This window comes from Crocuta crocuta, unplaced genomic scaffold, assembly GCF_008692635.1.
Source record: "Crocuta crocuta isolate KB4526 unplaced genomic scaffold, BGI_CrCroc_1.0 scaffold862, whole genome shotgun sequence".
In the NCBI taxonomy this organism is placed as follows: Eukaryota; Metazoa; Chordata; class Mammalia; order Carnivora; family Hyaenidae; genus Crocuta; species Crocuta crocuta.
This window is the reverse complement of record NW_027529584.1, coordinates 1386320-1413484: the sequence shown is the minus strand read 5'-3', so window position 1 is coordinate 1413484 and position 27165 is coordinate 1386320. Positions and strand designations below refer to the sequence as shown.

At 48.7% G+C, this 27165-nt stretch overlaps 1 protein-coding gene across 1 annotated transcript in view; it reads left to right on the top strand.

Annotated features, from left to right (window-relative positions):
* The window catches only part of GLT1D1 (glycosyltransferase 1 domain containing 1), a 65954-nt gene that overhangs the window by 3795 nt on the left and 34994 nt on the right, over positions 1-27165 (top strand). Inside the window, exons 3-6 of the mRNA XM_077761724.1 lie at positions 7976-8081; positions 13290-13341; positions 22994-23030; positions 24787-24843. Coding sequence (XP_077617850.1) covers positions 7976-8081; positions 13290-13341; positions 22994-23030; positions 24787-24843 — 252 coding nt within the window. The remainder of the gene's footprint in view (positions 1-7975; positions 8082-13289; positions 13342-22993; positions 23031-24786; positions 24844-27165) is intronic.

Sequence of the window (27165 nt, the reverse complement as noted above, 5' to 3'; positions counted from 1 at the left end):
AGTTTGCCAGGTTAGCTACAGGACAGACTCACATCCAGTGGGCAGTGAAGGAAGCTTTTGGGCTGTCTTTTCTACCAGTGCATTAGTCAGGGCTCTTGAGAGGGTCAAGACTCAGGGCNCCATTTCACTCTGAGTCTGCTGGTGTAAGTCGCTGTTGGAGCCCGAAAGCCCGAGAACGGGGAATTGGGATGTCCGGGCGCAGGGGAGGGCAGATGGGTGTCTCAGCTCAACAGAGAATTTGCCCCTCCTCCACCTTTGTGTTCTGTCTGGGCTTCTGGCAGATTGGGTAAGGCCCGCTTGCATCAGATCGGAATGCTGGTGACTCTTCCAGAAACTCCCTCGCAGACACCCCCAGAAATAAAGTTTGCTCGCTGTCCGGGCGCCCCTTCGGCTCCCACGGAGCACGAACCTTCACCGCTGCACAGAAACGGTGTCCTTCTGTCCTTGACCCAAAGCTGCATAGTCTTTAATGTAACTTCACAGAGTATGAGGCTCTTTCTTAGTAAATAGTGAAGTGGAGCCACAGTCCCCTCTCTGAGAGGTGACTAATCATTGCACGGGGGACCTTTAGACACTGCTTCCCTGGGTCAATGAGAGCACGTGCACATGGTCCCTCTTTTGGGTGTGGCTACAATTTGGGGGTATTTCTTCTGAATACTCACGAGGCAACTGTGACCTCAAGTGAGAGCACAGAGACCACCACCTGAAGGTGGAACAGATCATTTCACTGTGGCTGTGCGACACGTGCCTTTTTCTAAACGTGAATTTATTGACGCGGCCGCAGTAACACGTTTCAGGAGATTGTCATTGTGGGGCCCACAGTATCCACGGGAATCCTCACACTAGGATGCAGCTTTCACCAGCCAAACGTTCCAAGCTTCTGAAAGTTCCGGAAGTGTCATTGCTAACGGTGACCTCTTGCTTCTGAACACTGTGTCCAACGTCACTTCCTGTTCCCAGGCTCTCCCTGCTGCGTCCCGGCCCCACCGCACGGAGCTGGGTCCTCTCTGGATGCCCACGTCCTATCTGGGCACAGTCTACAGTGTACTCTTTGTAGGGGTTCCTGGGGGCTCCGGTGAGGGCCCGACTCTTGATTTCAGCTCAGGTCCTCATCTCCCGGTTCCCAAGATCGGGCCCCATGTCGGGCTCTCGCTGATGATGTGGAGCCTGCCTGGGATTCTCTCTCTCTCTCTCTCTCTCTCTCAGAATAAATGAATAAATGTTAAAAAAAAAAACCCACAATATACTCTGTGAAATTGAAGTTGCTACGTGCACAGGTTAAAACCTCCCTTCAGCGTAGAGCGAATGTAACAGAATGATTAGCACAAAATGTAACGGAATGATTTAGCACAAAGAGCAAATCTTTCTCCCACTTCTTAATCCACCTGTCTCATTTCTTATCCCCAGAGGCAACTAGTTACCATTTCTTGTGTGTTCTCCTGGAGCCGTGTCATCCGTCCCGTACTAGTTCTCTGTCGTCACATTATAAATCACCCGCAAAAGTGGGCGGCTAGCAGCAAGGCGCGTGCTACCAGAGTCGTGTCTGTGGGTCTGAAATTAGGAATCAGCCGCGCTGCTGGGGGGCTCCTGCCTCAAGGGCTCTGGCGAGGCTGCAGAGACTCCTTACCACGTGCCAAGGCGGGGGCCGCATCGCCGGAGGCCTGGCTGGTCCTGCGTGAGCCGCGTGCAAGGCGACCCCGTCACATGCCTGCTCGGCTCCTCACCGGCTTGCCAGCTTCTCCACGAGACGGCACTTTGGAACCTGGTTTGTCTATTATGACCCAGCCCTGGAAGCCACACGGGCTTCCACGTCCAAAAGAGGGACCGTGTGCACGTGCTCTCAATGACCCAGGAAAGCGGTGTCTATTGATTAGTCACTTCTAATCATTAACCCGTGCAATGAGCTCTCTAGCTGCTGGCTACACGGGTCGGCCTTCTCCCAGGTGGGCGGGGACCCCACCGCGGGTGACCACCAGGAGCTGGCCCTCTTGGAGGCTGGCCGCCACATAAGCCCATGCCCATATTTGTATATATCTCCTCCCTTAAAAAAACATGAATGAAAGCATGCTACAAATACTCTTGCCTTGTACCATCTAACAGAGCATCTGGGAGGCCCTTCCATAGCAGCACCTGTATAGATGCACCCCATTCTGCCACTGCTTGCGTAGCGTTCCGTGCATGGGGCCCCCATCGTTTAGCCAGCCTGCAATTCCTGGGCAGTTAAGTTGTCCGCGGTTGTTTTCTCCTACCGACATTGCAACAATTATCTCTACACGGACGTCTCAGCTTGTAAACCTATGAGAATATCCCCGGGCTTCCGTATTCTTGCTCCCCTGCCCAAAACCATCGGCGTGAATTGTTTTCTGCTGGCAGAGAGGACGTCCCGAAAGCAGTTCTCCTGGAGGCTCTTTTCTGCTGAACAAGGATATGGTGGTGGATTCTGTTGCAAGTGTTCTGGGACACAGAGTCCGAGGTTGATCTCAAAATCAGAAAAGAAACACAGTGTGGCTTCCCTCGTAGAGGCCAACATAAAGTTCATAGCTCCCCAGGCTCCTTGGGAATCTTTACGAGGTCGTCACTGACCGTTGTGGGTGCTGTGCACTCACAGGGCTCCCAGCACTGACGTGGTGGTTTGGTGGTTCTGGTGACCGCCAGTCAGATGTATTATTGTCTATAAAATTACATCTGTGTTTCGAACGTCTCGTACACGTGCATGTGGAGCATATTTCCACAAGTGGGGTGACTCGGCCTCAGCAGGACGTATCTTAGGGCCCTTTCCGGATCAGCAGGGCGACTCCGGGTTTATTCTCCCGGCTGCAGGGTACGCCCCGGAAGGACCCATCGTGTTTATTAAAATCTCTCAGGTCTCGCTCCCGCAAGTAATGCCGCAGCAGCTCTGACCACGTTTTTCCCTTCGCTGTGTGGGGACACTGGTAATACAGGTCCTTCGCATGAGCTGGTGGCCAGAGAACTGAGTATTGTTTCTTTTGGACTGATGGCGACAAACTGCCCTCCAGGAAGGTTACTCCAGTCCAGGCTTGACCAGCAGATGGGGGGACCGTTTCCCCTCCCTCTGATCACTTCCTCGGGTTTTTCCCTCCAAACCTCAGGTTTTCTCACTTTTACCATGCCTGGCCTTTGCTTCAGAAAAATGGAGGAAATGCACAAAGTTGCCCAAGGCTGTACTCACTCTCACGCGGGGAAGGGGGAAGGAAGTCCTCTCCGAAGCCCGTTGCACAAGGGAAAGCGGTCTTACGCTGGCGTCTCCCAGAAGTCGACAAGCGAAACAGCACCCCTCTTAGCAGATTTGGTTAAACTTCTACTTGTTAAATCCCAGCTGCTGTCTTTACGGTAGGTAGTTACATGCCATCTAGTCCTCATTTACCCCCAAGGGTCATCCCTTTGAAAGTCACACTCTCCTCTGAGCGGAAAACCATAGAAAGTGTTAGAACCGCTGTGGAGATGGTGCCACACACCTGTGATTTCCACCGACCGTGTCTGGCTCCGCGTCGGCTCTGCATCGGCCCCCGGGGGCCGCCCTGTGCTGGTCGCTGGCTGTGTAGGCTTCCATTCTATGGCAGCACCGACTGTTTCTAAAACAGTCTTCTGTAGATTAAACTGTCTTTTAAAATATATAGCATTTATCGATTTTTTAAAAATTACATATAAACAGATGACTTGGAAACTTCATAAAAACACAAAGAAGGAAATCCAGCTCTTCAGGTTTCACTGCCCAGACATGACTGCTGTTCTATGTGCATGTTTGGTTTTATTTATCTTGTATTTTTTTTTCAAAATTAAGTTTATAAAACAAGATACATTCTTACAATATAAACTTGCAACTTAAAAAAAAGAAACATGAATTGCATCCCGTGCCGAGCACTGCGGTGGGTGCCATAAATGTCTGGCAGTCTCCTGTCTCCCTCTCTGCAGTTTGTGTGTGTGTTTTATAAACTGCGATCAGTGTTTACAGCAGCACCGTCAACAACAGCCAAAGTATGGAAGGAACCCAAATGTCCATCAACGGATGAACGGATAAAGACGATGTGTTTATATATACAGTGGAGTACTACTCAGCAACGAGCAAGAACACAATCTTGCCATTTGCAACAACGTGGATGGAAGTGGAGAATGTTAATGCTAAGTGAAAGAAGTCAGAGAAAAACAGATACAGTATTTCAGACTTGTGGAATTTGAGAAACTCAACAGATGAACATGGGGAAAGGGAAGGAAAAATAAGAAAAAAACAGAGAGGGAGACAAACCCTAAGAGACTCTTAAAATACAGAGAACAAGCTGAGGGTTCCTGGGGGTGAGGAGGTGGGGGGGATGGGCTAGATGGGTGATGGGCACTGAGGAGGGCACTTGTTGGGATGAACATGGGTATTGTATGTAAGAGATGAATTTTACTCCTGAAGCCAAGACTGCAGTGTACGTTAACTAACTAGAATTTAAATTTTTAAAAAATGAATAATAAAAACTGATCCCGTGATGATTGAGAAGTCTGGTTTCCCTACCAACACGTTAGGGGTATTTCTGCGTCATTGAATGGTTGAATAGTCTTCTGCGGCATGACTGTGAACGGCTACATCTTACTTCCATTTCTTCCTCAACTGTAAGCGATGCTGTGACAAGCAGGCCTCTGCAGGACCTGGGGAGCCCGTCTCCTCTAGGGCTTCCTTGGAGCGGCCGGCAGCCTGGCTCTGTGCATTCTTGCAGCTGCCGATGCACGTTGCCAAACAGTAACTAGTCACTCGTACGCGTCTGTGCGCAGTGCATATATCTAAATAAAACCTTGATGGAATGGACAAATGGAAGTTCGCTTTTCTTTTTAAGACCAATATTTGCTGAGCGAATAATTAGGTAACCGCAATTGCTAAGACCAATATTCAAGGAATGAGAAACAGCACATTCACAATATTAATATTTATTGCAGCTACATTGCAGGTATGATGCAGTTATTTTTTAAAAATATGAATTTTAATGCTTTAAGCAATGGACCGATTACCATTTTAGCTTTGGGAGTAACACATTGTATTTGGACACGTCTTCAGAAGACCTGAAGTGCAACCCTGTGCTTGTACACGGTGTTTCCTGGCCTCCTTCACATGCCTTACGTGGCACACGAGGAAGGTTTCCCAGGTGATCTGACGTTGGCAGGAAGCTGGATGAGAAGCGTTTTGATGAAGCTCTTTCTCTGTTTCTCGTTGAGAACCTGCTTCAGGCTTGAACCTGTTGAGGAAGCAGGTGATGCCGGGTGGGTGATAAAGGAGCCGGGTTCAGGAAACTGTGATGTTTTTGTTTCCGCAGACTATTGGGAATGACACATGTCCCGCAGAGGCACTGATTTATGACACAGGACCAGTCACTTGGGTGGCCCTGAGTAAATGCGCTTGGAAATAGTTTGTATCTCACTTTTCAGGCTCAGCTCATTTCCACAAATGCTGTTGGAAATTTTAACTTGTAGCAGGTATTGTGTTAGGAGCAAGGGCTGCAAAATTAAGAAGCCACAGTCTTGTTCTCCAGGATTTCCCAATCTACAAATCTACCCTAAAGCCGTATGATTCATAGTCTGACATCAAAGCGGGGTGGGTTACTTCTGAGGAACTTGGAGAAGACTTTGGCGAGAAGGACATGCCTGAGGAAGGTTTTGAAGGGTCAGTAGGAGTTTGCAGACGTTTATATACATTGTGCTATAGCAGAGGACTTCTAGAAGTTTTCACACATAAAGTCGGATGCATTGCTTTGCTTTCTTTTTTTTTTTTTAAATGTTTTTTATTTATTTCTAGGAGAGAGAGAGAGAGACAGCATGAGCAGGGGAGGGTCAGAGAGAGAGGGAGTCACAGACTGAAACAGGCTCCAGGGTCCGAGCTGGCAGTCAGCACAGAGCCCGACGCGGGGCTCGAACCTACGAACCGCGAGATCATGACCTAAGCGAAAGTCGGACGCTTAACCGACTAAGCCACCCAGGTGCCCCTGCTTTGCTTTCTTAACCATACAACAAGTATTCAGAAAAAGATAGAAAAATGAATGAAATATCCCACATTCCGGTCTTCCAAGTGCTCATTTAATTCAGAGAGCTTCTGGACTTATGTATTTCCAAACTTGTTCAGCCTAAAGCCCAGTGACACTGGTATCACACGGAGTCCACACTGTGCCCGTATGTCAGACGCAGCGAGTCATTTAATCTCAGGAGTAAGTTGGCCAATTATGACCTCCATTTCACAGATGAGGCGGCTGAGGTTCAGAAGAACGGAGTGACGCTCTGAGTTAGGCATTTTCCACGCTGAGGCTCAGGATTCTGAGACATGGTGGTCTGGTGTCAAAGTCTGATGCTCTTCTTACTATATTAGATTTGATCTATGAGAGCACTTGCCAGTCGGCTTCATTAACTAGCGAGACTGATCGCTTTCATTCCGGGACGTTCTCCTAACTGTCGAGCAGCTTCTGTGGTTCCTCGGGGTGTATCTTCCAGGTGTCTACTTGTTCTGTGTTTGGAGATTTCGCGGAAGAAGACTTTCCCTGCAGTTCTCTTTCTGTCCAGTGATGGTTTTTGTTAGGGGGGTGCCACAGTCACCTCCTGTGCGCTGTCACCATTCGCAAGCCCGGGAACACAGTACCACACACATATACGGCTCCCCAGCTCGCCGGGTCAGAGAGCTGAAACGGATCTCACGGGGCTGAAATCAAGACGTTGCGGGGGCTGTGTTTCTCTTCGGAGGTGCTGTGGCAACCTGCGTCCTTAGTTTCCACCTTGTGGAGGGACCTGCGCGCTCCCATCCCAAGAGCCAGCGAGGGCCAGTCTCGTCCCCTCATATGGAGGCCCTGGGAGCACCTTTACCTGCCTCTTCCACCTGTAAGACCTCCGTGATCACACTGGCCCGCCTTGATAATCCAGGATCACCTCTCCCAGTTTAGGGTTGGCTGACTGGCACCCTTGATTCTAAATAGCTTGACCTGCCCTCCTCTGAAACACTCACAGGATCCAGAAGTTAGGGACGGACATCTCTGGGGCTCATTATTCTTCCCGCCTCACACCTCCCTCCGGTCCCCAAAGATTGGTGTCCGTCCCACATGCTAACCCCCTCCCCCCCCCAGAACCCACGGAAGTCCATCCCCACGGCACCTGGCCAGAGAGAAAAAAAGACAGAATGTGCCAATTTGCATGGACAGAAATAATTCTGAGGCAAATAAGAGGGAAGACGGGTCCCCTGCGACTGACACACTGAATCTCAGGAGGGATGTGGCTCGTTCACAAAACCCCAGTGGGAACACTCCAGTGAGAGCTGGTCCGTTTGGTGGTTTGACAGCCGGCGCCTCCTAAAATTTTGGGTTGACCTGTGGGGAGTCACGTGTGCTGAACACCTCACGTAGCTTGATCTGTGCACACCTGATGCCTCACACGTCTGTGCTCGCCCAGCGTCCCTTGACGCAGAGCATCACCCGCCCAGACTGCTTCACTCAGAACAGACTCGCTCCCTGGCGAGTCCTCCCTCACCTTACATGCACAGTGTCTTGGACAGTTTGGGCTCCCACAGCAGCCATGCGTCATGCTCCCTGAAGCCGTGGTGGCCCCGGGGCCCCTACATGTCCCCTCCGCCCTCCTGGCACCTGCTACTGTGATTCCAGCCCGGCTGCCTTTGAACTGCTCTTTCTCCGTCACAAATCCGGTAGTTGCAGATGAGCCCATCTCCAATAAGCTTAGCTTTGATGGATGGTGGCCAGCACTGGTTTTCATTTGTTAATATTCAAAGCTTATTGATCTAAAATCATCCTGGCACCCGCGGTCTGACATGATCAATCCCCGCATCATGTTTATGATAGCAATGCTGATGTGGCTCCCCAGGTGAGCCGGATAAGATGAAACAAACATCAAGCCATGGTCCCCGAGCTTGGGTTTTCCAGTGCTTGGGGTAGGCTGGCGAGGCCTGTTTGCATAGCTACGTTCTGCTTCGTTAACTGTTATGATTTTGCAGGTCATGGAATTCCTTTCGGAATCATCTTTGGTGGAACCGACCTAAATGAAGATGTAAACCACAGAGAGAAAAACAAAGTGATGGGGAGAGTCCTCGAAGAAGCCAGGTAATACCTCCGGGAACTTCACAGGGTTACACGTTTAACTCTTTGGGGCCGAGTTCACTGACACCGAAAGACTTAGGAAGGCAGTAGTTGGGGAAGTTTATGTCTTCCCGTAATAAAGCAGGGTCTGCATTTCATTTCATTTTTCTTTCTCTCACTTGGCACATTTGAATTCTGCCATGAAGAGTCACCGTAGACCAGTATGGCGTGCGGATAACTTTGACTGTGCTTAATATTGGGCCAAGCTTCTTAGAATGTCCTGCAGGCTAGAAGGCACGCCTAGCACAGCGCGCGTGGGTTCCGGCTTGGAAGCGCCCGGAGCAGGGCCTGCTCTGAACCACGTGGATTTCTGAGCTATGTGAGACCCTCCGTGACAGGGTGGGCCTTCCCAGCGGGTCCCCAGGGCACTGTGGGCAGGGGAGTCATTCGTCATGGGCGCTGTGCCGCAGGGTCCTGAGCCAGGACCCTGAGGTCTATGGCATCAGCTGCGGTGAGGGTCCGACGCACTCCTTGCCCCCAGTCACAGATTGGAGCTGCTCCCCCACCCCCAGCATTTTCCTTGTCTAGAAAATGACATTTGCACAGCGTAACCTGGAAGTGACCGGGAAGGATGGGTGGGAAAAACCCACTTGCGTCCCTCTGTGCAGCAAACACAGAGATGATACTTAACATAGTAACGATAACAGGATACACACCCTCTACATCCCTATAAAAATTGTTTAAAAAGGCTAATGAAATCCAAAGAAGAACTGAACGGACGTGCTACCTGAAGCCAAGGGTTCTGCGCATCAGCTAGGAGGTGACGGGCAGGCTTCCCGGGTGATTCCGCAGAAGGGCTGGGACAGTGCTATGCGGTCCCTCCCGGGTGCCCCTGGGCCGGAGGCAGGTGCTCCCTGACTGTGAATCACCCTGGACCCAATGTTTGCCAAGACCCCAACCTTTCGACTCTTGTAAATCCTTGAGTCATTGTACAAGAAAAAAAAATCATTTTTTTTCAATATGGACAAACGATTCTTTAAAAAAAACAACCACGTTATGGGGGCATGAGTGACACACAAAAAGCTGCACATAGTTACTGTCCACGGCCTGATGGGCTTGAAGATAAGTCCACGTCAGTGACACCATCATCACCGTCTGTGCCATAAACACTTCCATCCCCTCCAGAACTTTCTTCCCCTCTTATTATTACCATGGCAAGAACACTTAACGTAAAATCCACCTTCTCAACAAACGTGTCAGTTGATGTTACAGCTTCGTGAACTGTAGGCTCCAGGGCGTCTCCCGGGACCTCCTCACCCTGTACACGTGAGACTTGTGCCCCTTGACGGACACCTTCCTGTGTCCCCTCCCTGGGCCCCGGCGTCCTCTGCCCCTCTCTCGGCTTGTCTGCGTTTGGCTGTTTTGGACACTTATGTCAGTGGGACCACACGGCGTGTCCTTCCGCGCCTGGCTTGCTTCGCCGACATAGTGTTCACCTGAGCCTAAAGCAACAGTCAGATGCTCAACCGAGTGAGTCCCCCAGACGCCCCTACATTTTCTTTATCCATTTGTCTGCCGGTGGACATTTCGGTTGCCCCCATGCCCCCAGTAAATGGCCAACCACGAAATGTCTGTGGCCCATGTCTAACCCTCTCACTGCCGAGAAGCCGTGGTCAGGGAATCCAGAACTCTCTGAAGCTTTATGTCACCAGAGCATCCGTGATCCCTCACTGAGGACAGGACTCCAGGGACCATGGTGCAGCCTAAGGCAGCCCCCTCCCCTTTTTATAAGGTGGGGGTCAGTCTTGCTCCTGAAGGCTGGGGTTACAGTGCCGTATCCATCTATCTCAGACCCGTTTCTTCCTGAGAATGTCCTGGACGTGAATGAGGGGCACAACCCAGGCCAAATAGAGATTTGCTGTGAGCCTGTGTGCACCTGTGTGTGAGAGAGAGAGGGAAGGGGAGAGAGAGGGAAAGAGGGAGGGAGAGGAGAGTTACAGTAAACAAAGGTATACAGAGTTTGGGTTTTCTTGAAAGGTGATCTGTCATTATAGGTTTTCTCAATGTTGTTTTTCTTATGCCCTAAAAATCTATTACCCTTTGATTCACGCAGTTTGCGATACATGGTCTTACAGAAGGAAAATAATTCTGCTTGGTAGAAACATTATCGAATGAATTCATCTTGTGGTATTACCATTAGCATTAGTCATTGTGTTGTTATTAAAACACATTGATTTTCATCTGGGAGGGGTATTGATTGAAGTCCGTGTGTGGGGAAGTTGGGTGAATCATAGATTCCTTGTTGGACAGCGCACGGCATACTTTTCTGTAAAATATTGAACTCGTGTAGCTTTATAATGAGTTTTCTTTCTAATCAAATGCTTTCAAAATGGTAATATTTTTCTTATATGGTATATTTTTGAAGTTTTTTAATGTTTAAAACTTCTTTCCCACATGGTATAGTACCGAAATTATTTCAGCATCAGCTTTTTGGCTTGCATTATAATGTGATAAGTATTTGGGAATTGTAAATACTGAATTCAGTAAGGGGTTTGAGGCTTGTGGAAATTGTTTTATGAAGGATCATGCAGGTGCACCTTAGGGAAACTGAATATTTCCAAGCAAACGAGGGAGAGAGAGCTTATGTGGAATAAATTGCCTCAGAGATAGTTTCGCAGCTAGGAGTACATAGCACGTGATAGGTTAAATCTCATGGAGCTGGTGGGTCAGAAGGTTCAGTATCAGTCACTTCAGAGGGTTTTGAGCTACGGTGTCACTAAAGATGTTTTTGTCGTGCAAAATCACGTGTCAAAGCGAGTATGTTTTAAAATGGCGATACTCATTCAAAAGTGCGAAAGTGGTAGTTTTCTAGTTTTTGTAAGAAATGCATTATTTTAGGGCCACCTGGTGGCTCAGTCAGTCAAGCATCTGATTCTTGATTTGGCTCAGATCATGATCCCAGGGTCATCGGATCAAGTCCCGTGTCGGGCTCTGCGCGGAGCATGGAGCCTGCTTGGGATTCTCTGTCTCCCTCTTTCTCTCTCTGCCCCTCTGCCCGCCCCCTTCAAGAGGAAGGAAGGAAGGAAGGAAGGAAGGTGTTATTTAAAATGTGTTGTCTTAGGGTCGCTCTGTTGGTGGTTATCGCGGGGCAGGTGGGTGTAAACCCAGGGCTGGCGTCTGTGTGGTGAGGGGCTGAGAAGGAAGGCGTCACCGGCCGACCCAGAAGGAGCAGAAGTGACGGCCCTCGCCCGGTGGCCCCCCGGCTCCGGAGAGGCTGGCACGTGCCCTCTTCCTGAAACGTCCCGAGTCCGTGGTTTCTCCCTCCTCAGGTCCCCAGACGCCTCGGTCCTGCGCCATCGGCGCATCCGCAGAAGGGGTTGCGGGGCAGGGAGGGGGGACAGCTGCTGNGGGTCCCCCCCCCCCCGTGCCCGGCCCCGCCCCCCTGCACTTCCTGCCTCACCCCGACCGCTTTGCTTCCTGTTAGAACGTACGGCAGGACTCACCTCCGTTCGCTTGTTCGTTTATTCAGTCCGCGGATGTTTCTGCCCGTCTGCCGGGTGCCAGGCACCGGTCCAGGGCTGGGGGCGTCCGGCGCGCAGAGCGACGCGCTCACGGGAGGGGCCGCGGTCCTGCTGCCAAATGAGGGGACTGACGGTGCTCGAAGCATCCTGAGGCTGCGCCGTGTGTCCGTCTGGAAACGCCGCCCCGGGGTGAAAGCCGTGCTCCTTCTGCCCTTGACTTTGTTCCCTGCTCTTCAGCTTCCCTCCACCTTTGGGGGCTTTTTTTTTTTCCTTTGTCTCCTGACTTGAAGCTGCTGATAGTGTGTTTCCTGGCCCGTTGGGGGGCCCTAGCCCCCTGCAGAAGTCGCGATGGCCTTGTTAGTCCTGGTGGAAAATAGTGACGGGAAATACACGTTGGGCGTGGAATTCGCTGGGACCAGCATCAAGTGGCCGCAGTTTGTATGCATTTGTGCTGCTCCTTGGGTTCTTGGCTTTCCTGCCCGCAGCTTCCCCCGAAGGAAGGTCCCTGCGCTCTCCTTGCGTTGCCATGTGCGTAGTTCTCGGGGTGAGGTGGATGCCCTCAGTATCCAGGTTGCCGGTACTTCCTGTCCATGTCCGGGGCCATGGGGAGCGGCCCCTGACACATGCCCGCACTCCCCCTGTGCTGTGGTCTGTGAAAGGGGCCCCGGCGCCAGGTCTGATGCCATCTGAGCCTCCTCGCCGCTCCTTCTCACCCCCGAACAGAAGGCTTTCTTACGTCTCCCTTAAATAGGGGACATGCAGTCGCCCAGCTGGACCAGGTGCAGGGTGGCAGGAGGGGTGCGGAGGGAAGGAAGGCTTGGAGCAGACAGGCAGGGGAGGGGCGCCTGGCTGGCTCAGTTGGCGAAGGGGAAGGGGAGCTCCTCGAGGGAAGAACCCCCCCTTGTGGGGTCCGCGAGTGGGGACGAGTGGTCCGTTCATGGTTCTTTGCCACGACTAGTGCTGTGGGACGTGCCTCGTGATTTTCCGTTCTAGTCCCGCTGCCGTTATTCGCTGGCGTTGTACAAGGAACAGCTGCTTGACCCCGTGTACTTATTCAGTGTGTATCAATACAGGCATGTGGGTACTTATTTTCTTTTACTGCATGCGCTTTTCTCACTCTTATTTATTTGGGTGCTCAGAGCATCCCCGCCCTGGCCCCTGGGACGCTGGGAGCGGACGCCTGTGCCCTCTCAACACGCCTCGCCGGTCTTGAGCCATTTCTCACTGCGGGGCCCCCGTGAGATGCTCCTGGCTCATCCCATGTGCACCCAGCCCTAGTTCTGGAAACAGCCATTGCTCAGTGGACACGGACATGAGCATTCCTTGGCCACGTGCATTACAGGAAACTGAACACATTAGCATAGCTCTAATGCAGCCAGTGGATGGGATGGCCTGTCCTCGGACCCTTTGCTCATCTCCCGCATCTGGCTTTCCGGCTCTTTCCCTGCCTCCCTGGCCTTGAATGGAAGGAACAACAACAACAACAATTTGAAATTCTGAGCTTCATTTGTTTGTGTCTTGCACACGCACCTTGTTTTAACGTGCACAGAGATTAAACCCGATGGCCACCCACCACGCGTGATAGACTGACGGCGCCTGAGGTCCAGCGCCTCGCCTCGTCTCTGACAATCTGTTGCAAAGAGCTGTGCCGTGGAGATGCTGATTGAATTCTGCCCTAACCGCTTTCCTCATTTTTGTTCGTTTTCACCAGATTTGCCGTCGCTTTCACGGAGTCAATGAAGGAAGTGGCACAAACGCAGTGGGTACGTGTTTGTTTCGTGATGCTGTCTGGGCCGTGCCGGGGAGGTTGCAGGGCTGGGGGCGGGAGGCGCTTTGACTGGAACGGACGACGTTCCCATGGACACTACCTCTTGTGGCCGCAGTCGTGCATTATGTTTCCTGTATTTCGATGCTTTTTTGTGTCAGTATTCTTAAGATGTCACTGATTTTTTCTTTTTATATTGTTGCTGAATAGCAAAAACAGCCCAATGGCCAAACATTTTCGTATTCTGTTTGTTTTCCTTCCGTGCGCCCAGATTGGGTGACTTATAGGCTGTGCTACAAATGTCGCAGGCAACTCACGTGCGCACAGCGGAGCGGCGGTCTTGCAGGCGGTGGATGTAATTTCCAAAGCTGTCCATTTATCCGAAGAGCTTTAAAGCGTATAGGACTTTGTAGCTCTGCAAGTTAATTCCCTTATTGACTTTTTTATTCATGATGGCTGGGGGGCTGGGGGGATGAGCTGGTGGGAGTCTGAGTTCCCAGCGGGGAGTCACAGAAAGGCCTGGCCGCGCGGGCGCAAAACCAAAGCAGAGGCCGCTTTGCCGCGTGAGCCTCTCGGGTGGGGAGGCCTGCAGGGCCCTTGGTCACAGGCTCGCCCGCTGTGCACCGCTCTCACGCCCTTATCATTCGTGGGTGTTATTCCCATTGGGGGTATTTCACAGGCGAGGCCCTTTCTTTATGGGATTTCTGTTTGCAAGATTCCGCGCTCGCCTACTGCTGCTCTGGGTCGAGGGCACATGCAGTCTTCTCCAGCACTGGTCCCGCGCCAAATGCTCCGCCCCGTGCGCGTGTGGGTGCACTCATCCCTGCGGCCACAGCCCGCACAGCCGCCTTCACGACCTCCTCACGGTGGTCGGTGGTCGTCTGAAGCGATGCTTGCCCACCTCTGGGATCCCCGGCCTCTTTCCAGGCCTCCACAAAGTCGAGCCTATTTGATAAGAATAGGAAGACGCGGTGTCCCCTTCTCACACTGGGAAATCCGCGCTGAGTAAAACCGCTGGGCCCTTTCGACCCGGTGAGGGCGGCGGCACCAGTCAGAGCCAGTGACCTTTGATTGTTCACACCACCCACTTGTAGTTTAAAAAAAAAAAATCACTTTAAGATTTCCTTGCTGAGCCAACAATATTGTTTAATTTTATCAACTATTACCCTTTGGATACAAGTTTTTTTTAATGTCCGGTGTGATGATGGCACGGGAAGTGCGCGTAAAGCCGTCCGCTGAATTTCTGAATGAAGTGTGACGTTTACCTGGAGAAAAGGTGCTTGTGTGGTTGAGCCGCAGATTGAACCAGAGACTTGGTATTGAAAGAATGAGCAGCAGACAGACTGTGGTTATTCAGACTTGGGCGTTCGTCAGACATTTTTTCTTTGAAATGAGCGGCTCGAGCCAGTACCTGTTGCCCATGGTAACACTTGACCTGCCGAGCCGAAAATCAGAAAGCTACCACACGGGTGAGAGCTTCCGCAGACGTGAGGACTCGCCTGGTCCCATTAACACATGAGATTTGGTTCTGATACTGTGTGATGAAATGCCTCAGTGTTCGGAAGATCTGCATCGCTCCGTGAGTCCGGAGTTTTTCGGATGACTGAGGTGCGCACGGCACAGGTGAAGTAGCCGTCCACAGTGCAGGATAGGCCCACGGACTGTGCTGGAACAGAGCGCGATACGATGGCAGGTTCCATACCACGTCTGCCCTTTAGGAAGGTACTGTTGGTTGAGCTTTGGTACAGGCATCCAAGAATAATGCCTGCAGTGATCTGAAAGGCCTTCCCTTCCAGCTGCCTCTTAAGGAGATGCTGACATTTCTTCACATACCTGAGCCCAAATCAGCATCTGCAAACAGGGCCAATGGAGCAGCTGACCTGGACCCCCGACCATCGTCTGTGAAGCCAGACGTGAAAGGAAGTTTTAACCTGTTGAAGCCCATGTTCCTTGTCCGTGAATCTGTAGCCCTGCCCCCCCAGGCCTCTCTGTCTTCAATGTCACCTTCATCCATGGACCCTAAGCGTGGGTGTGTTCACTTACCGTACATGTTATTTTTTGTTACATAACAAGCCACACCAAACGTAGAGCCTTAAATCAAACACTTGTTATTTATTCTTTGTGTTGCCTGGGTCAGCTCCGCCAAGCTCCCCCACCCCGTCTGCTGTCTGCCACGAGGCTCCGCAGCAGGTGGGAACGGGCGCCGGTGTGAAAGCCTTCTTCAACCTGCTGCTTGCCTGATGTTTGGCCAAAGTGTGTCAAGAAGTGGAGATAGAGTCTGCCTCATAACGGGGTCTTCAAGATGGCTTTGCAGCCACGGGACACAGGGAAGGATGCACTTGGTGCCGCTCCTCTCCTTAACCCGCTATGTTCGTAACTCCTTGAAGACGAGAAAGTATGCATCGCTCGCGCACCCCCAGAGGGGAACACGCATCCTCGGGTTCCACAGATCTTTATTGAACTGGATTCAACAAGGAAGGACCCTTGCCGAGAACTTTTTAATATAGAAATTTCCACGCATGAGCAAAAGTAGCAAGAATAGAGGAGTGAACTCCTGTACCTGCCGCCTGCTTACACCCTTCAAAGCTTATCTAATCTACCGTCATTCTCCCCACTTGCACACACACAGACACATGCACACAGGCACACACTCTCACACGCACGTACATGCATGCACCCGCACACATACACACACACACGCACATGCAGAACGTCACACGCACACATTCTCGCACACATACATGCACACACACGCACACACTTATTTTCTGGAATATTAAAAAAAATTACAGCCATCATGCCATTTCCCCTGCAGACACATGCCATTTTACCGGTAAATGCGCTTTGATAAAGATATTTTTTAACCTCCATACCACGTTCTGGATGAATTTTTCTGTGGGAAGACTGTAGCATGTAAGGAAGAAATAAAGCAGGACTCGAGACTATTAACATAATTTAAGATTTTTATCAGTAAAGTTTGGACGAGCTCGACTGAAGGAGTTTGGATGGGGAAAGGAAGGAGAGCGAAACCGGGGTCCCAGACATGCTGAATCGGAGACAGATACAGGGCCCAGGTATAAATACCCAGGATGTGGCTGACGTGGCTGCGGTGTGAGGCTGTCCCGGGGGGAGGGCACAGCTGGAGACGCAGAGCCGGGGTCGCCGGCGCCCAGTGATAACTGATGCGTGGAACGGTTACTCTTACATGAGTCTAGTTTCCGATGAGGTGAGAACCACACGGAACGTACAGAGCGGCCGCAGTCACGGTGGGGGTGGCAGTCGCGGTGATGGTGCCCCAGAGACGCGGATAGAAGGGCCAGCTTCCACACCAGAGGGACTGCAGTCCAGCTCTTTGTTTGCAGAAGAGACTCTTCCAAGTATCAAAACAAAGCTTTCTTCTTTTTTTTTTTTTTTAAACCAAACAGGCAGCAAATGTTCGGTCTGGAGTGATGATGTAAGAGACACTATAATAAACGCTAATGATAAAGAAAGGAGACATCTCATCTTAGAGTTTAAAGTGGTGGGGGTGAGCTCAATACCTTCGTCTGATCACTTTTCACAAATTAAAAAAAAGACCTATAAATAATGTAAAGCTTCATTATTTAGCCACACTTATATAATTATTTTAGATGGATTTTTGTAGAGAGATGATTTTTACTTGGGTCTTTTGGACAGCAACGCGGTTTTTCAGTAATTACATTTGACTCTTCATTATCGAATTGCCAGCTTTTGTTTTTAATTTTGTGTTCCTTCCTTTCGGGAGCAGGCTTGACTTGGGATGTTGTTTAGTTAATCCTACCTAATTATTATCCAACCAGAATCAAATTCCGATGATCTCAGACTAGAAAGATTTGCTTCGTGTTGCACAAGACTCACTGACGGTTATTCTACTCATGGTCATGTTTTATTCTTGTGGTTGTTCTTAATGAGCCTCAAATCAGCCCAAACGAAGAGCCGTGTAGGGCAAAGGTGCCATTACCCTCTTCCCCGTGGAGTCAGGTCATTCTACCCCCCAGTTATTGATCTGAGACAATAAGTGTGGAGGATTAGCACCCGGGGAGCTACCCAAGCTGAGGGTCCGACATTTTTATTGGAACTTCATTCTGTAGGCTTGGTTGGTGGACCACACACATGCTGGAATCCAGCGTTTAAGTGGACAGATGCCTCTCGACTCCTGGTTTCTACCCTAAGACCCCTGGCCATGACTGGCCCTGCCCTACACAAAGACGCTCCTCTCACGTATCACATATTTATTTCCCCGAGGCCACCGCGAAGGCCAGGTTCCTCATTGTACACCATCCAGCTCCCAAATCTTATTATTTCAAAACGTAATCAATATAAAAATGACTAATGAGATAGTTCACTTTTTTCTCCTCTTGTACTAAGTCTTCAAATTCCAGTGCACCTTTCGCACTTGGGGCACATCTCTGTTCAGAGCAGCCCTTGTTCAAGGGCACCAGGATTTCGTATGGCTGTCGGCTGCCACATTGGTCCGCCCAGCGCGGTACATGCAAGTGAGGGATGAGCTCTCTCAAGATCACGAAAGCATGTGCTCACACAGCATCAGGGAGTGGGAGACGTCTTCACAGAAATGCATCCAGAACCAGTGCATTTGGTGGCCCTGGGTCCCTGTCTGCCCTCTGGGAACGCCAGGGCACTGCTTCAGGGGCTGTAGATGGTCCCCTATCTGTCCCTGGCTGACTCCACAGATTAGTTTGATTGGATTTCAATAAAGATGGTTTTATATTATCTTTTAATTCGAAATGCCTTTGTTTGGGCTTATTGTTAGGTTTTTTTTTTTTTTAGTGTTGTTTAAATCAACCTTAATGTGATGACGTGCCTACTTTGTGAAGGACACGCTCCCAGTGGGCTCTTTACCAGGTCTGCACACCGCATCGTTAATATTTATCACATGAGTTCAACGCCGGTTGTGTTTCGGGAAAATGCTGCTCTGTTGGTTTGTGAAATTATAACCTTGATGTGGCGTTTTTAGGGATTTGATTCACTACCCATCTCTAACTTTGATGTATGGCTTTTGGAAATGTAAAACTAGCTAGTCTATACAGAATGTAGGTTTCTGATTACTGTACGTAATAGACGTTTCAGCATGCAAATTTGGGTTAAAAGTGAAGGATGCTTTCTCTAAATTCACCAGACTTTTACCAGGAAGTGTGACTACTTCACAAAAAGAAAGAAAGAAGGAAAGAAAGGAAGAAAGAACGAACATTAGGTATATATCTTAATGAAAATGTTTTCTCTCCGCCGAAGCAGTGACCCTGGGTGTAATATGTCTCCATTGGGTCCAAAACCCCAGAGGCCTGCAGCGAATTCAACTGCACTCTTGACCCACTCTCTCTAAGAAGTTCTCTGCAGACAAGACTTTCTCCCAATTCAAATATTTATTTATGAGCTGTTTCGTAAACATCTTGAGTTTGAGTAAATATTGCTTGAAGTGGTTACTGAATTTGAAGAACCATGACGATAACCAAAATGGCCCACGTGTACACTCTTCGGAGATCAGCACTGAGCCAAAAATTCTGGTGGCATTACTTTTTCTTTTCTTTTCTTTTTTTTTTGTAGTTTGGAGACCCTGCATCACTGCCTGTTGGGGCTTACAGGCCTATCTATGTCTTGCCCCGGCACTCGTTAAAGAAAAATAACTTTCCTGAAGCGGTTTGTGTTTAGGCAATACGTAAAGTGTGCTTTTACTTGCAGTGGGTGCATGTACTCATCAGAATCCTTTTGGAAACTGCAATGCAGAAAGCAAGACAGATTTCGTGGGCTGTCACCTGTGCAGTTGGTGGGACAGGTGAGCTCCCTAAGCCGACGGAGGTGCTCGCTTGCCCCGGCCCATCTGAACGAGCTGCGTGTCGACTAACCGCTGCCCTGTGTACTTGCACGCGTGTTGTCCCGCGAACTGCTTCCTCCTCCTCCTTCCTGCACGGCCCGCTGCTCTGTACCTGGTTATGTCCGAAAATCACTCCAGCAGCGGCAGGAGCCTCTCAGACCACAGCTTTTGCTACGGTTCCTACCGTAATGGTAACGTAAAATCATCCACCTCCGCAGTTTCAGCCCCAGACGTGTGTGCGGCCCTCCCTGCAAATACCCCGTAACAGAGACTCCAGGGACTGATCACACACTAGGAAGCTAATCACTGTTAATAACTCCACTACGATTGGCTTTCCCCAGAGAGTTCTCGATGAAACTGCACATGTTCTTTGCATTTTTCTTCCGCACATGAGATCCCTGGGAATTGGAAAGTTTGAATGTAACTCAGAGAATGGAAAACGCATCAGTTGTAGAGCGTAGACACCCCCTGCCCCCCACCTTTCTCACGATCATGACCTGGGGCTCAGACATCTGGAATCATCACAAGTGCTGTGAATTCCTCAAATCACCAGGGCACAGAGAGGCGGGGAAGCTTTTGAATCACATCAGCAATTCCCAGTAAATCTATTTCCTCCATAGATTTAACTGTTTTTTGTTGTTGTTGTTGCTGTTTTTAAGAAGTCTTCCCTCAGGTTTCCTGTTGGGTTTCTATCCCCGAGTTGGCACCCAGCTTTGGATCTCACAGGACTGGGTCCCCACCCAGGCTTCATTCAGAGACACTCCTCACCCCATTCACGAATCCTTCCTTTTCTTGAAAAAAATCTCTCTGCATCTGGTTCAGCAACAAGGCTGTGCCCCTCTTCTATTTTCTTTCCTTGCTTAAACACTGATTTCTAAGGGAAAGGGTGGGCAGAAAGGAAGAGAACCATGTTCCCTGAAAAGAGCCCAAGTCCTGTGCGTTTTTGTCTTTATTTTATTAACAGACGTACATTTTGAGAGCTTTCCACTTCTGAGCCATGATTTCTGTAAGTCTTTCAAAAGTACTTTTAACAAAGCCATCATCAGAAGTCAATTGTAGTTTCAAAATAAAAATTAGTATTTCATCACAAAGCACGTGCATATATTTCAAAAATAATATTTCCTGTGGTTTCTAATCTCAGAGAGCTTGGTTTCAGAAGGTTATGTAAGTCGAAAAAGGGGGGTTTGCTGTTGCTGTTATTCCATGATAAAAAGGCATCAATTAGCATTTGGACCTGCGAGAAAGTCATGCGTATCTGAAAGTATTTGTCCACCAGGACACTGGCTTTTTATGCCTAGTAATGGGCCAAATTAAGTAATGGTTTCTCGACACCGTGGAACATCTTGCATCCCTACCCCCTGCACCCCCACGCGCTCACACACAGAGGCGTCTTTTTCATTTCCTGCATCAATGAGCTAATCTTGCAAGGGAAGTGATATACAAGGATTTTGATTCTTGTATTATTTCAAGGCAAGAGAAACAACAATAAATATTGAGAAAAGAAAGCTAATTTGTACTTAGAGCATTTTAATATAGATAATGTTTTTCAAAATCAATATTGGCCACTTGGCTTTTGCCAGATTTCTTTATTACAAAGATTAAAAATAACCCAGGTCCAAATATAACTCTATTTTCATGACTTGCTAGGATGAGATCTTAAAATGTCGTTTGTAACATGCTTAAAACATCTATAGAGGACTTGATACTAATTTCCTCATGGTTTCAGTAGATTCAGGGGAACTAGTGCTCCGAGATATATCAAGACCAACAGATAAATCCAGAAGATTCCACACAGAGTCCATTCATTCTGCTTATGGAGTTTGGATACCAGTGTAATTAATTTTAGTTTGTGTCAGATGGAATTTTCTTAAAGGCAGCATTTTGGGTTTATGCATTTCTAATTGCAGACGGAGCATATTTCTAATGAAAACAGTGGCCATTTTGCCTTCCCTCAATTAATCAAATCTATGTAGAATTATATTGAATCTGTTTTTGTCAAACGCCAGGCTGGTAGGTTTTCCCCGGTGTGTTAGCCTCACTTTCCGAGCCAATGTTTTAGACTCGAGGCTGGGTGGAGAGGAGGCACCCCTAAGCACTTCTGTACTTCCAGTGAAATTATAATAATACAAAAGGGATATTATACGGCTTAGAACTTCAATTTCTAATTTAAAATTGTTGCTAGTAGCCATTTTTTTCCATTAAAGTTAACATTTTTTTTTAAACTGATAGGGTGGAGAATTTTTTAAACTTTTTTTATGGCTTATATTAAGGGCATTTTATTTTATTTTACTTTTAATTTTTTTAATGTTTATTTTTTCAGAGAGAGAGAGAGAGACAGAATCTGAAGCAGGCTCCAGGCTCTGAGCTGTCAGCACAGAGCCCTGTGTGACACACCACAACGCTCAAACTCACGAACCGTGAGATCATGACCTGAGCCGAAGTCAGATGCTTAACTGACTGAGCCCCCCAGGCGCCCCTTAAGGGCAGTTTAAAAGGGGGGGTTCCTCCCTGCTGGGTGGAGAATTGAGGAGGATGGTCCGCCTTAGAGGTCTTGGGTGCTTCTAAGGATTGGATAGAAACTGTAACACTCAGACAGAAGCAAAGTACACTGAGTCTCCTGTCTGTGTGCCGACTTGCACGCAGCTGCCCGGAGACGGCGAATGCTGCGCCCCCCAAACCCCTTCCCACCCACGGGGCAGAAGGCAGGGCCACCCCCTCCCTGTCCACTGGCCTCCTCAGAAGGACCGCTTCAGCGCTGGCTAGTTTTCTGAACACAGAACTGATTGAGGGAAGCGGATCTGCACCCCACGTGTACCCACGGACACCCACATGCACCCCACACGCACCAGCACGGGCTCCCTGTCACCTTGGGGGCCACGGCCCCCATCCACGCAAGCAGGCGGAGGGGCAGAGTGGTAGCAGAGGTTTCTGTGGCCTCCGTTCCTGAGCTGGGCCGGGCCCCCCTGCACCGCTGGGACCCGTCGGACTCATGACAGGTAAAGACCGTGTCTTCCGATCACGTTCTGCACAGCCCACCTGACCCTGCAGCCTTCCACGCTTTGTGTTGAAATTTGATTTTAAAAATATTTAAGCCTCCGTTTCGAAATGAGTTTGAGAAATGGATTCTTTTTCTCTCTAGTAGTTTTGTGACGTTCCACCAGAAAACGCTGCCAGGAGGAGTAAGTTTGTATCTTGGTACCAACACGTAGCTCAGCCATGCAAAGTGCCGCCTGGTCCCCCCACGTCAGAGGGGCGCCCGGGGAGGGTGCTTACAGGGTCCTGGAGACCAGTCCTTCCCGCCTGGAGGAATCTGCCCCCCACCCCCACCCCCTACAGCGCCTATTGTCCTGTTCTCCCCTCCCCAACCCTCCCTCCTCTCCCCTTCCTCCCTTTCTCCTGTCTTCTGGCAGCTGGGGGTGGGGAGTGTACTCTTTCCATTCAAGAATACCTGTCCCCAAACCGCTAGGGCACAGGGGAGACTCTGCCCCTGGCATGTTCTGTGTCCGACCTTCAGTAACTTTTCTACTAACGTCGTAACTGGAAAACTGTAATAACGCATTACGCCTAATTTAAGGGACCTCTTTCTCTGTGCTTCTTAAAGATGCTGTGTTTTTAATGGGCTAACCCCCATTAAAGGCAGAGGGAACTCTGCTTTTAGAAAGTAGTCTGTGAGCATCTGTGTGGATGATTCTTTGCGATGTTTTCCAAGGCGATTTTTTAATGGCTTTCCTTTTACTTCTAAAAGACATTTGTAACGGACTATCCAATTTACACTGTTTTCTCTCTCCTCTCTTTTCAAAAGCCGCATGCTAGGGGTAAGATCTATGTCCAGAGTCAAGGTAAGAATTTTTAAATTTACGTATTTTTAAAATATGAGTCTATTCAGAGACCTGTCCTGAAGTGTTTGTGGATGAAATAATATAGTGTCTTAGGTTCACCTAATAATAGTCAGGATGAATGTGTTTAGTGCTTCTTGACAAATACGAGAACATTATAAAAGAGTAATTTAAAATGCAGTTTGGTTAACATTTTCAACCACATGATGCGCTCTCCCGGTGGCCTGTTTACAACGGAAGAAACCGAGCTGGTCTGTTTTCGTTGCGTTGAGGGGAAGCAGACCCCCCTCCTGCCCTCACCCATTCCCTCCTGGATGGTGGTCCGCACAGCCTTTTGGTAACCCTTTGCCATCTCCTAAACACAGCGAGGAAACCACTGTATTATTATTTTTTAATGCTTATTTATTTTGAGAGAGAGTGTGTGTTTGTGAGCAGGGGAGGGGCAGAGAGAGAGAGAGAGGATTCCAAGCAGGCTCCACACTGTCAGCACAGAGCCAGACACAGGGCTGGAACTCACAAACTGTGAGATCATGATGAGAGCCGAGATCAATAGTCAGACGCTTAACCCACGGAGCCACGCAGGTGCCTGAAAGCGCTGTATTATTGCTTAAACAACAGAAATCACAGGAAGAAGCAGTTCCAAAGGACGTGTAGCTGATTGCAAGCTTAGGTCAGCACAGTTGCTGCAGCCAAGGTCATGAGTTCAAGTTTCGTGGGGAATTTTCCAAGGTGCTGAGACCCAGAGGGCCCACCTCAGCTGCATGGTGCATCATCACGGGTATAAATCCTCAGGGCCTTTCAGTGATATTTTTAGTGGAAGAATCACTTATCAAATAAACCCTTTCTAGGAATTCCCACTTTAAAAAGATGCTCTGACTCGGCTATAGAGAGGGTGTGTGAGTGTCAGGGCAGGTGTGGGGTTAATGCCTCCCATTCCTCCTTCGTGGCCTGATTTATAGCCAAGGAGCACACGGGCGCACCAGGAAAACACGGGCTTTGAAGCAGCACGTGGGTTTGGACGCAGCCTCTACCCCCTACACACCGAGTCTCTGTGAACCCCATTTAAGCCTCTGTGAACCCTAGTTTCCAACCGGATAAACCAGAGGGGTCAGTCTGCTGGGCACGGCTTCAAGGTTTCCAGGAGTGTGTGGGCGGCACCCACCCAGCGCCCGGGCCCAGGTGTGCCTGCACGCTCATTAAGTAGTACTAAGTTGAATAATCTGCATTGCTCAGTGCAGATGACAGTCTCACAGGTACATTGCAGAGAGGGTTACATGACTTAACAGTTCATAAAATGTCAGATTTTCCCAGATAAGCTGTTAAATGTTGCCTCTGAATTTTCTACATCTTAAGATGTTCAATTAAGAGAATGTTAAACTTAAATCCGTCCAAGGAGGTGACACAGAAAACAAGATAAGTGATTTGGAGAGGGTTGAGATTAGGAATTTTAAATTAAGACATAATTGCTACATGGGGCTGTGTTTTAGAAGCCCGTTCCCTGCATGCATTTTTTAGGGATGCGTTTTTACTGGGATCCGCCCAGTAACGGATGGTGAAGCTGAAGGGGATGCACTTTCCAAGTTGGGGACCCGTGGGCTCGGCTTGCTTTGAGCTGGAGTCATGGACAGGTGTTCATGAAGCACTCAGAACATTGGGTTCTTTGTAAGGACCAAGTGTGAGACCATTATTTAAAAATCAGCACAAAATAGCCAGTTACTTCTCATCAATGTGGACTTGCTTTCTGTTTCCTTCCACCCAGGAATCGTGACAGTACCAAATGCTTCCTTTAACTGGAACACCTTTCTTCACCAATCAGGTGAGAGACGAATCTTCTTATGTGCGTGTGACTGGAGTGCATCTTGTCATTGGTGTCAGGTCCATGGTATGCTCACATGGTTTTGGAAAAGAGGCCCCAGAGAAAGTGGTTTCTTCAGGTCAAAGAAGTCTACGATTTTAGGTGAACAAGGGGACAGAGTAGCGGGAATTAGGACCAGACAGGATTAGGACGGGCATGGCTTCTCTCTGTTCCCAGAGAAGTCGTTCGTGGTCTCATCCTTGGAAGAAGAGGAGGAAGAATGGGTTTGTTAGGAGGGTTTTGTTTTGTTTATCTATTCTGGGTTCAAGTCTTCTGTTAGATACGTGTATTTACAGGGACGCCTGGATGGCTCAGTGGGTTAAGTGTCCAACTCTTGATTTCGGCCAGGTTCATGAGATTGAGTCCCATGTCCTACTCTGTGCTGACAGCTTGGAGCCTGCTTGGGATTCTCTGTTTCCCTCTCTCTCTGCCCCTCCCCTGCTTGCGTGCTCTCTCTCAAAATAAATAAATAAACTAAAGAAAAAAGGTACATGTATATACGTGAATATTTTCTTCTATTTCCTCTGGTTTACCTTTCCATTTTCTTCCTCCTCATCCGTTTCTCTTTCATGATTGATTAGCACTGCTTGAGCCCTGACTAAGAAACTTTGCCTGTTCACAGTTCACAGAGATGTTTCCCCTATTTCTTTTCCTACAGGTGTTTTAGTGTTTTGGCTCTTTCATTACAATTATAATCCATCTGAAATTAAGGTTTATGTGTGGTGTGAGGTAGGGAGCAAAATTAGTTTCTTTCTGAAAGTGGTTCTAGTATCGTTCCTTGAAAGCGTTTTTCTTTCTCCACTGAAATGCTTTCTGGAAATCAGTGTGCCATATACTCAGTGTCTGTTGATCTATATATGTCTATCCTTATGCTGGTATTGTGTTGTCTTGCTGTTGGTGTATAGCATGTCGAGAAATCAGGTAGTGAGTCGACAGTTCTGTGTCAGCTAACCTAGGTTCTTGCATTTCCATATATATTTCAACTCATCCTGTCAATCTCTACAAAATCCATAGATCATGTTAGGCAGAATTGACATCTTAAAAATAATTTGTCTTTAAAATCTAGGAACATAATATATCTGTCCAGTTATCTAAGCCTTACTTATCTTCGCAATGATTTGTACAGGTCTTTATGCCTTTTTGAAAAAATTATTCTTAGGGGTTTTACTATCTTTGCTGCTATTATAAAGGTTTTTTAAATTTTATTTTTGAATTGTTGCTAGTATGTAAAAACACAGTTGATTTTTGACATTATATTCTGAAATCTTATACATTTATTTACTTATTCTGATTACATCATGAGTTTCAATTCTTTTATAGTGTTATTTTAAATTCTATACACTTATTTGACCAGTGCCTTCTTAAACTTTTTGATATGTAGGAACAGAAGTGCTAGGATTTCAATCTGCATATACTTGCCCAGTTGTTTTCTTCGGAACGCCTAAGACCAGAATCTCTGGGTTAGAGCTTTCAGACATTGTACGCAATATCTCCTGGGAAGGTAGCTTTGACGTGCGTGTCCGTAAGCCACGCTGTGACACACGTGGTGGAGCTTGCAGAGTCTAGCCTTTGTATTTTCCACATACGGTATGATCTAAGTGCAGTCACAATGTCCAAACAAAATTTTGTTGAACAATATCTTTACATTTGGAAAGTTTCATTGGTCACAGATGAGGCCTCTAAGTGTGTACTCCTGGGGACTGTCACTGCCTTAGAGTCTGACCAGCTAAAATGGCCTCACCAAATACGATGTAAAGTTCAAGAATATGTCTGCTTTGACCTGAACCGCCTCTCCCGAGAGTCCATGGTGCCCGGGGACTGTAGGTGGGGAGCTGATGTTGCAAGCCTGCTGTTAATTTCAGAGAAGAGGCTGAAGAGCCAGACTCCAGCACGCGGATGCCCAGGCTAGTTTTCGCTCCAAACACAGCCGGCAGAAGCTCCCACCCACCACATATGGAATGTCAGAGTCAGGCTCCCTTGGAAGAAGAGCATTTCCAAGCATTTTATTAGAAACAGTTTTCCAAGTGCATCCATCAGCCTCGGGGCCAGCAGCAGGGCCGTCCTCTGCATCACGGATGAGCCCTCGCCATCCCCAGCTCCATGACACCGGCAAGTGGGGGCCATTATTCAGAACCAGCGAGCCCTTTGAAATCGCCTGTTGTGAGGTGACTTCATCTCCCATAGATCACCTGACGCCGTTGTGCTGTGACTACGGGTCATAATTTCCAAAGGGAGAGAGATTTCTCATGACGCCTGTAGTCTCGGGCTGATTGTTTCATTGGT